A 10,136-nucleotide genomic window follows, 5' to 3' on the forward strand; every position below is an offset into this window, starting at 1 on the left:
CAGGGACATGGGGAAATGGGTCTGGGATCTGATCCCTGGATTTGGGGTCTGATCCCTGGATCTGGGGCATGGACCCGGGGAAACGGGTCTGATTCCCGGTGCAGGGAATCTGGCCTTTGGATCAGAGATCCCGGGAATGGCCCCTGGATCTGGGGCCCTGGCTGGGCCCCCCCATGCTGGTCCTACTCCCAGCTCCTGGTCCGGAGGGTGATCCCACCTCGGAAACACGGGATGGGGATCCCGAGGGATCGGGGACATTCGGGGAACGAAGACATTCCCTGTATCCCGGGAATTTTTTAGCCCCCCCCCGTGCAGTTTTGTCCTTCATCACCTCATCCCACGGGATATTCCACGGCATTCCATGATTTTTTTTGGGGGGGGGTGTGTCACAAGCTGCCAGCTGAGCTCTTCCTCCCCCTCGTCCCTCAGCCCTTCCCTGAGGATTCCCGGGAGCTGATCCGGAGGGATCCAAGTCTCGGGGTGATCCCGGATTCCTGCCCTGATCCCGGGATTCAGCGGCTCGTGGAACGGAGCCCGGGATTCCCCGGAACTGGGGGACTCCCTGGGGGTTTAGGGGTGGGATTTGATGCCCTTTCAGGGTCTTTTCCAACCTAAACCATTCCCAGTTTTTAAGCGGCAGGGCCTTCACCGGGAAGAGAGGTGGATCCACAGCCCCTGGAATACCACGGGAGAGCACCTGGAATCCTGGAATCGGGATTCAAAGCGGCCCCTCCCTCCTTTTCCACCGTTTCCAAGGGCTGCCCATTCCCTGGGACGTGGGAGGACCCTCCTTGAGCCCCTTTGGAATGTGAGGAGGAGGAAAAGGCCTTGGAGGGCGATAAAAACCCCCCGGAACAATTCCCAAACAACTCCCTGTTCTCACCCCCTTCCCAGCAACAATTCCCAAACAACTCCCTGTTCTCACCCCCTTCCGAGCCCCGGAGCTGATCCCAAGGATTTAACCCCGTCCCAGCCAAACCCAGCAGGGAAAGGGAATTCCGAGAAAAAGCAGGAAAACTCCCGGATTGAGGGGGGGGAAAAAAAAACCCCCAGGTTTAATGAACTCAACGAGCAGAAAAACAGGGAAAGGGAAACCAGGGAATGCCGAGGGCTGCCGGGATCCACAGGCTTGGGAACGGGGGAACCATCCCAGTGCTCCCAGTACGGCCCAGAGGGGGGGAAAGCCGAGCCCATCCCAGTCCTAACCAGTAGGACCAGGAGCTTTCCCTCCCTGTGCAGGGCAGCGAGAGCTTGGCCATTGCTTGGTCCAGCCTAAGAGCCACTCCCAGGCCTAGAAGTCCCTCAGTCCAGCCTAAAGGCCCCCCCAGTCCAGCCTAAAAGCTTCAGAAATCCTAAAAGCTCCCAAATCTTGCCTAAAACCACTCCCAGGCCTAGAAGTCCCTCAGTCCAGCCTAAAGGCCTCCCCAGTCCAGCCTAAAAGCTTCAGAAATCCTAAAAGCTCCTAAATCCTGCCTAAAACCACTCCCAGGCCTAGAAGTCCCTCAGTCCGGCCTAAAGGCCCCCCAGTCCAGCCTAAAAGCTTCAGAAATCCTAAAAGCTCTTAAATCCTGCCTAAAAGCACTCCCAGGCCTAAAAGTCCAGCCTAAAAGCTTCAGAAACCCTAAAAGCTCCTAAATCTTGCCTAAAACCACCCCCAGGCCTAAAAGTGAATCCTAAAAGCTTCAGTAATCCTAAAAGTTCCTAAATCCTGCCTAAAACCACCCCCAGGCCTAAAAGTCCAGCCTAAAAGCCCCCCAGTCCAGGCTTAAAGCTTCAGTAATCCTAAAAGCTCCTAAATCTTGCCTAAAACCACTCCCAGGCCTAGAAGTCCCTCAGTCCAGCCTAAAGGCCTCCCCAGTCCAGCCTAAAAGCTTCAGAAATCCTAAAAGCTCCTAAATCCTGCCTAAAACCACTCCCAGGCCTAGAAGTCCCTCAGTCCAGCCTAAAGGCCCCCCCAGTCCAGCCTAAAAGCTTCAGAAATCCTAAAAGCTCTTAAATCCTGCCTAAAAGCACTCCCAGGCCTAAAAGTCCAGCCTAAAAGCTTCAGAAACCCTAAAAGCTCCTAAATCTTGCCTAAAACCACCCCCAGGCCTAAAAGTCCACCCTAAAAGCCCCCCAGTCCTGCCTAAAAGCTTCAGCAATCCTAAAAGCTCCTAAATCCTGCCTAAAAGCACACCCAGGCCTAAAAGCCCCCCAGTCCAGCCTAAAGGATTCACCAGCTCTAAAAACTTCACCAGTTCTAAAAGCTCCCAAATCCTGCCTAAAACCACTCCCAGTCCAGCCTAAACCCCTTCCCAGTCCTAAAACTTCCCCCCAGTTCCACCTAAAATCCCCTCAGTCCCGCTGAAACCTCTCCCAGGTTTAAAAGCTCCCTCAGTCCCACCTGGAAGTCCCAGTTCCGCCTAAAACCACCCCCAGTCCAGCCTAAAACCTCTCCCAGTCCTGAAACCTCGCCCAGTCCCACCTAAACCCTCCCCCAGTCCCACCTGAAAGTCCTTCAGTCCCACTTAAAAGCTCCCCAGTCCAGCCTAAACCCTCCCCCAGTCCAGCCTAAACCCTTTCCCAGTCCTAACCCCTCCCTGAGTGCCACCTAAACCCTCTCCCAGTCCAGCCTAATGCCCTCCAGTCCCACTTAAAAGCTCCCTAGTCCTGCCTGAAACCTCCCCCCAGTCCCACCTAAACCCTCCCCCATTCCAGCCTAAACCCTTTCCCAACCTTAACCCCCCGCCAAGTCTCACTTAAACCCTCCCCCATTCCAGCCTAAACCCTTTCCCAGTCCTAAATCTTCCCCTAGTCTCACTTAAACCCCCTCCCAGTCCCAAACCTAAGACCTCCCCCATTCCAGCCTAAACCCTTTCCCAACCTTAACCCCCAGAAAGTCTCACCTAAACCCTCCCCCATTCCAGCCTAAACCCTTTCCCAGTCCTAACCCCTCCCTGAGTCCCATCTAAACCCTCCCCCAGTCCTGCCTAAACCCTCCCCCATTCCAGCCTAAACCCTTTCCCAACCCTAACCCCCCCCCCAGTCTCACTTAAACCCTCCCCCAGTCCCACCTAAACCCTCTCCCAGTCCCACCTAAAACCTCCCCCATTCCAGCCTAAACCCTTTCCCAACCCTAGACCCCCCCCCAGTCTCACCTAAACCCTCTCCCAGTCTCACCTAAACCCTCTCCCAGTCTCACCTAAACCCTCTCCCAGTCTCACCTAAACCCTCTCCCAGTCCCACCTAAACCCTCCCCCAGTCCCACCTAAACCCTCTCCCAGTCCCACCTGTTGCAGAATAATTCCAATTTAGTAGTAGAACGGCTAAGGCTGAGTAGGAGAGCAGGCCTAGAAGGCAACACCCCAAAGTAATTAAGTTAGCAACCTCGTTAGTGAGCGTGGACTGTGCTGAAGAGGCAGGAACAACAATCACAGGATTTAGTCAAGCATGTATATAATGATTTGTTACCTGGGATGTGGTGAGGGTCTGTTAAACAGTTTCTAGGGGTAAGACAACCCAAGCAGATTCATGATTAGAGCAGATGATTATTAATTGTTATCAGTATGAAGTATGAGCTTGTTTGTAACTAAAGGTAACTGTTTTGTTGTGGAAACTGCACGTGAACTTGTTTGTGTGAGAGTATAAAAGCTGAGCTGAGAACGAGGGTCTTTAGAATCCTGACTTGGGACGCCAGTCCTCAGGTAGTCCTCAGGTTCCTGGCCCCGAATAAAGCGCCGCATAAACCGGCACTCAGTTGGTTTGTGTCTTTGTTACGGGCAACACACCTAAACCCTCCCCCAGTCTCACCTAAACCCTCTCCTAGTCTCACCTAAACCCTCCCCCAGTCCCACCTAAACCCTCTCCCAGTCTCACCTAAACCCTCCCCCATTCCAGCCTAAACCCTTTCCCAACCTTAACCCCCCCAGTCCCACCTAAAACCTCCCCTATTCCAGCCTAAACCCTTTCCCAGTCCCAAAGCCTCCCCGACTCCCACCTAAACCCTCTCCCATTCCAGTCTAAACCCTTTCCCAACCTTAACCCCCCCCAAGTCTCACTTAAACCCTCCCTGAGTCCCACCTAAACCCTCCCCCATTCCAGCCTAAACCCTTTCCCAGTCCTAAACCTAAAACCTCCCCCCCCCCCCCCTTCCCCGGAGTCTCACTTAAATCCTCCCTGAGTCCCACCTAAACCCTCTCCCAGTCTCACCTAAACCCCCCCCCCAGTCCCACCTAAACCCTCTCCCAGTCCCACCTAAACCCTCTCCCAGTCCAGTCTAAACCCTCTCCCAGTCCAGTCTAAACCCTCTCCCATTCCAGCCTAAACCCTTTCCCAACCTTAACCCCCCCCAGTCTCACCTAAACCCTCCCCCAGTCCCACCTAAACCCTCCCCCAGTCCCACCTAAACCCTCTCCCAGTCCCACCTAAACCTTCTCTCAGTCCCACCTAAACCCTCTCCCAGTCCCACCCATCTAAACCCTCTCCCAGTCCCACCTAAACCCTCTCCCAGTCCCACCTAAACCCTCTCCCAGTCCCACCTAAACCCTCTCCCATTCCAGCCTAAACCCTTTCCCAACCCTAACCCCCCCCCAGTCCTACTGAAACCCTCTCCCAGTCCCACCTAAACCCTCTCCCAGTCCAGTCTAAACCCTCTCCCAGTCCAGTCTAAACCCTCTCCCATTCCAGCCTAAACCCTTTCCCAACCTTAACCCCCCCCAGTCTCACCTAAACCCTCCCCCAGTCCCACCTAAACCCTCTCCCAGTCCCACCTAAACCCCCCCCCAGTCCCACCTAAACCCTCTCTCAGTCCCACCTAAACCCTCTCCCAGTCCCACCTAAACCCTCTCCCAGTCCCACCTAAACCCTCTCCCAGTCCCACCTAAACCCTCTCCCAGTCCCACCTAAACCTCCCCCCAGTCCCACCTAAACCCTGTCCCATTCCAGCCTAAACCCTTTCCCAGTCCTAAACCTTCCCCGACTCCCACCTAAACCCTCCCCCAGTCCCACCTAACCCCTCCCCCAGTCCCACCTAAACCCTCTCCCAGTCCCTCCTGCCGCCCTCCAGTCCAGCCCCAGCCCAGCTCTAGTGGAGCTCCATGCCCAGCCCCAGCCCAGCCCTACTCGAGCTCCATGCCCAGCCCCAGCCCAGCCCTAGTCGAGCTCCATGTTGAGCGCGGCCCTGACGCGGTCTCGGTACCCGGCCCGCAGGCGCATCCCGCCCAGCCAGGCCAGCTCGTTCTTCCTGCGGTGCCGCAGCTCCATCTCCTCCCAGAGCACCTCCAGGGCCAGGCCGGGGACGCTGAGCAGCGGCTCCAGCCGGGCCCTGCGGGCGCCGCCGGCCCTCACTCCGGCCAGGATGAGCGGGAGCATCTCTGCCCAGCCCTCCCCGACCTTCTGGGCCACCCTGCGCAGGCTGGCGGCCACGGGGCAGTCCCGGCCGCGCTCCAGCCTGTCCCAGTATCCCCGCAGCTCAAACCGGCACAGGGCGTCGCCGAGCCAGGGCGGCTCGGCCGGGACACGCACCGTGCCCACCTTCCCCAGCACCTCCAACACCTCCCAGCGCAGCCTCAGGGTCGCCTCCCAGTCCCGCAGCTGCCCCAGCGGGAAGGCGTCCACCCAGCCCGACTCCTCGTCCCGCACCACCAGCAGGGCCCGGAACCCCTGGGGATTCTCGGGGAGGTCGCCGGCGACGCCGACGGAGAGGCAGGACCAGGGGCCCTCCGGCCGCTGCGGCCCCTCCGGGCCGTCCCCACACCTCGGGCAGGCCCGCACCCAGCTCTTCACCTCCCGCGGCGCCCACGACCACCAGGCCACCGCCCGCACCCGCGCCAGCGTCTCCTCCTCCCCGTCGTGCCCCCGGTGGCACTGGGCGATGATCTCCCGCCTCTCGTGCGTGGAAGGCTCCCAGTTCATCCAGCCCGGCCCGGCCCTGCCGGCCGCGGCCCTGGCCCTGCCGCCCGCCCTCGCGATCCAGCCCTTCTCCTCCCAGTCCTCTCCCCCGGCCATCCGCACCCTCCTGAGCTGGAGCTTCCCGGGGTTGTGGTAGAACCAGTGGCGGACGTTCTTCCACGCGGCCCTGGCATTCCAGCCCCTGGCCGGGCCCACCCGCCTCGCCAGCCACTCCACCAGGCACTCGCAGTTGGAATACAGGTAGAGGCGGGAAGAGCTCTGGTGCCGCTCCAGGAGCTCCCAGAGGGCCTCCAGCTCCACCTCCAGCCTGGAGCCCCCCGGGGACGCCCCCAGCAGCCACCGCCCCTCCAGGTTGGTGGCGGCGTAGCCGAGGGAGCGTCCCGAGCAGTAGCTGGCCAGGAACCACACATCGGATCCGGGGACGTCGGGAGGCAGCCGACGGAGCGGGGGAGCCTCGGGGAACTCCATGTAACCGCACGTCTTCTTCGGAGCCCGCTCGGGGACCAGGAGCAGCGCCCACCCTTCCGGGAGCCGCGGCCCGCGGGGCCCCAGGGCTTGGCCGCGGGACAGGAACTTCCCGGGGCAATGGGGCAGCTGGAGCAGGATGGGCGCCGGCCCCGTGAAGGGCTGGAATTCCTGGACGGCCCAGGCGGCCGCCACGCAGCCCTTCTCCTCCAGGGGAAGGCTCTTCTGGCCCTCCAGGACGCGGGAGATGTGTTGCACCGGCGCCAGGGCCCCCCCCTCGTCCTGCTCCTGCAGGAGGGCGGCTCCCGCCGTCTCCGCGTGGAGGCTCATCCTGATGAGGAAGGGCCGGGATTTATCCGGGAAGGGCAGGACGGGCACGAGGGCTTCTCGCAGCTCCCTCAGCCTCTGCTGCTGCTCCTCCTGCCACTCCCACCGCACCCCGTCCCCGGTGAGCCGGTGCAGCGGCCGGGCCAGCTCGGAGTAGTCCGGGATGTGACTCCGCCAGTAGCCGAATTTCCCGAGGAGGCTGCGGAGCTCCTTGGCGTCGCGGGGGCTGGGAATGCTGCGGAGCTCCTCCAGCGCGGCGTCCGGGATCCCCCTCCCCGCGGCTCCGACGGCGACCCCCAGGTACGTCACCCGGCTCCGGACGAGCTGCGCCTTCTCCCACTTGGCCTTGAACCCGGCGTCCTGGATGAGCTCCAGGACCCTCCGCGTCCGTGCCGCCGCCTCCTCGGCCGTTCTGCCGGCGATCAGGATGTCGTCGCTGTAGTTGAAGGCCCAGGGGCGGTCCCCCCGGCCCCCCAGCCGGGAGAGCATCCGCGCCACGCGCCGGTGCGTGATGGAGCCGGTGCTCCGGAACCCCGGCGGGAGCCGCGTGAACAGGAACTGCTGCCCCTGGAAGGTGAAGGCGAACCTGTGCCAGCAGCTCGGCGCCAAGGGGATGGCGAAGGAGGCGCAGGCCAGGTCCAGCACGGAGAACCACCGGCTCCCGGCGGGCACGGACGCCAGGATGCGATCCCTGCTCAGGCTCTCCTCGGGCTCCGTGGGGGTGGCCTCGTTGAGGGCTTTGCACTTCAGGGTCAGGCGCCACTGGGTCCCTTTCCGGGTGGGAACAACGAGGTTGTTGTAGTCGGAGGCGCCTTTCACCACGATCCCTTCCTTCAGCAATTCCGGCAGCAGCTCCTCCACGGCCTCCCTCTCGTCCGGCGGCAAGGGCTGCTCCCTTTGGGGGGGCACCGGGCTCCCATCGAGATCCACCTCCTCGGCCACCCTCCCGCAGTCCATCCGGTACCGCGCCCACACCGCCGGGAATTCCCTCCTCCACGGGTCCTCGATTTCCACCCGGAGCACCCGGGAACGCCCGGGAAGAGGTCCCGTCCCCCTTCCGCCGTCGGAGCCCCCGCCGGCCTGGTTGCTCACGGACAGCATTCCGAGGAAGTTAGGCCGGCTCCCGGACACGGACACGCCGAGGTCCTGCCGCGCCGTGGCCGCGGCCACGACGGCGTTCCCGGTTCCCGGCTGCCGGGAGCGGGGCCTGGGAGCGGCTCCCCGCTCCGTGGGGTAGCTGTGGGTGTGCGTCTGCAGGGCCAGCTCCGCCAGCCTGGCCGCCAGGGCTCCCAGGGGCTGCCCTTCCCACCTCTCCATGGGCTCTCCCAGGCGCTCCAGCTTCTCCCACACTCGGCTCCTCGGCTCCTCTCCGGGCGTTCCCTCCGCTGGCCGAGGCTCCAGGTCCTCTCCAGGGGCGGTGGGAGTGTCCCTGCCCTCCACACGTGACTCCAGGAGCTGGGGGGAGCTGCCCCCGCTCAGTCCCTCCTCATCCTCGCTGGCTCCTCCCTGGGCCGGGAGCTGGGGCTGATCCATCCCCTTCCCAAGGCCACCACCACCTTCCCTTGGCACGTTCCCATCCCGTGCTCTGCATCCCACGCTCGCCTCATCCCAGCCGTCCCCCTCGAGGGGTTGGATCGCGCTGCAGATGTCCAGCTTTTCCTGCTGGCCTTTCCCCCCTCCGGAATTCCGGCAGGCCCCGGGCTCTTCCAGCTTTCCCAGCGCCGCCTTCTCCATCCTGGCACATCTGGGCACATCCCGTGCTCTGCATCCCAGGCTCGGCTCATCCCAGCCGTCCCCCTCGAGGGGTTGGATCGCGCTGCAGATGTCCAGCTTTTCCTGCTGGGTTTTCCCCCCTCCGGAATTCCGGCAGGCCCCGGGCTCTTCCAGCTTTCCCAGTGCCTTCTCCATCCTGGCACATCTGGGCACATCCCGTGCTCTGCATCCCAGGCTCGGCTCATCCCAACCGTCCTCCTCGAGGGGTCGGATCGCGCTGCAGATGTCCAGCTTTTCCTGCTGGGCTTTCCCCCCTCCGGAATTCCGGCAGGCCCCGGGCTCTTCCAGCTTTCCCAGCGCCGCCTTCTCCATCCTGGCACATCCGGGCACATCCCGTGCTCTGCATCCCAGGCTCAGCTCATCCCAGCTGAGGGACTGCTTCCCTTGCTCGAATTCCCGCCTCTGGAATTCCTCCCACTGAAACAGAGGAAGGGTTTTAAAGGATTAGCCAGGGCAGGGTTTGGCACCAGGCTCTGGCTGGAATATAACAGAGGCAGCTTGTTCTGTCCTGCCGGAGCAAGAGACGGGAGAAACGGGCTGTAATTAACTCAGCGGCCATAAATAAAGATAAGGTGGCGTCTGAAGGAGATAAGAGGGGGGGGCCGGGAGTCAAGAGGCTTTGCCAGCCCCAGGAAACCAGGCCAGGGAGCAAAGGGAGTTGAAAAGTTCAAGTGAGGAAGAAGAGTGAGAGGCCCCCAAAGCGAGGATGGAAACAACCACCCGAAAGACGATCCTGGAAGACTCCGCCCTCAAGCTCCGCCTGTTCCGTGATAATTAGATGTCAGAATCAAATGAATACGTAGGTGAAGATGTTGGAACCCCTCGGGAAAACTGTCTAAATTCCCGGGCTTTTCCCTGAGAACCCGGGAGCTGGTTTGCCCGGTGCCGCCCTGCCAGCCCCCCCCATCCCCCCCGACGCTGCACCAGAGAAACACAGAAACAAAAATAAGAGACAAAAAACTTCGTCTCTGAGCAGTTTGGCACCAGTTTGCCGGGTTCGGCCACCAGCCTGGCACGTCCCTCACCTCCGCCTGCCTCCCGCTGCCTCCGGAGCTCTTCCCGAATCCTGGGGAAGCGAATCCTGGGGAAGCGAATCCTCGGGAAGCGAATCCTCGGGAAGCGCGGCTCCCGCCCCGCAACAGCCACAGCCACCTCCAGACCCGGCTCAGGCCCCCCCGCCGCTCCTTCCTCCTGCTCCAGAAAGTCGGCATCGCCTCGGGAAAACCGGGAAGCGAAGCGAGGATCCCGGGGCTCGTGGCAGCCGGGGGGGGGGAAAGGTCCCCCGATTCCAGGGAAAGGTCCCCCGATTCCAGGGAAAGGTCCCCCGATTCCAGGGAAACGCCGCCTCCTCCTCCTCCTCCTCCACCTGCGGCAGAGCGGGATGTGAAACCCCGGGAAAGGAGGGGGAGAAACAGCCCCGACCCCCCCCGGAGCCGGATCCCACCTTTCCCTGCCGTGACCCCGGAGGGGAAAAAAAAACAGAACCTCCCGCAAAACCTCCTGGGAAAACACGGCCCAACATGTCCCAACATGGCCCCGCGTGGCCGCTGTGCGGGGCAGGCATCGATCCCGGCATCCCGGTCCCGGAATCCCGCGCCCCCAGGCACTCGTGTGTCCCGCTCCAAATCCCGGGAATCCCGCACCCCCAGGCACTCCCGTGTCCCGCTCCCAATCCCGGGAAT

The 10,136-nt window shown here is 61.9% G+C and overlaps 1 protein-coding gene and 2 long non-coding RNA genes across 3 annotated transcripts; 1 reads left to right on the forward strand and 2 right to left on the reverse strand.

Moving 5' to 3' along the window:
• Positions 1-1,025: 1,025 nt before the first annotated feature.
• Positions 1,026-4,304, reverse strand: LOC127465823 (uncharacterized). Its single transcript, XR_007902413.1, has 2 exons — positions 4,212-4,304; positions 1,026-2,590 (listed from the first exon to the last, which is right to left on the reverse strand). It is a non-coding gene; the product is annotated as an uncharacterized LOC127465823 (long non-coding RNA).
• On the forward strand, positions 1,230-2,232 carry LOC127465824 (uncharacterized). Its single transcript, XR_007902414.1, has 3 exons — positions 1,230-1,327; positions 1,859-1,957; positions 2,120-2,232. It is a non-coding gene; the product is annotated as an uncharacterized LOC127465824 (long non-coding RNA).
• Positions 4,305-5,130: 826 nt separating the features above from the next.
• LOC127465822 (uncharacterized) lies at positions 5,131-9,822 on the reverse strand. The gene is made up of 2 exons (XM_051776350.1): positions 9,480-9,822; positions 5,131-8,871 (listed from the first exon to the last, which is right to left on the reverse strand). The coding sequence occupies exons 1-2, from the start codon at positions 9,663-9,665 to the stop codon at positions 5,131-5,133; spliced, it is 3,927 nt and encodes a 1,308-aa protein (XP_051632310.1). The 5' UTR covers positions 9,666-9,822.
• Between the last annotated feature and the right edge of the window lie 314 nt (positions 9,823-10,136).

The sequence above is a fragment of the Manacus candei genome, unplaced genomic scaffold (assembly GCF_025592945.1).
Source record: "Manacus candei isolate 608988 ecotype Guabito, Panama unplaced genomic scaffold, ASM2559294v1 h1tg000498l, whole genome shotgun sequence".
Taxonomy (NCBI): Eukaryota; Metazoa; Chordata; class Aves; order Passeriformes; family Pipridae; genus Manacus; species Manacus candei.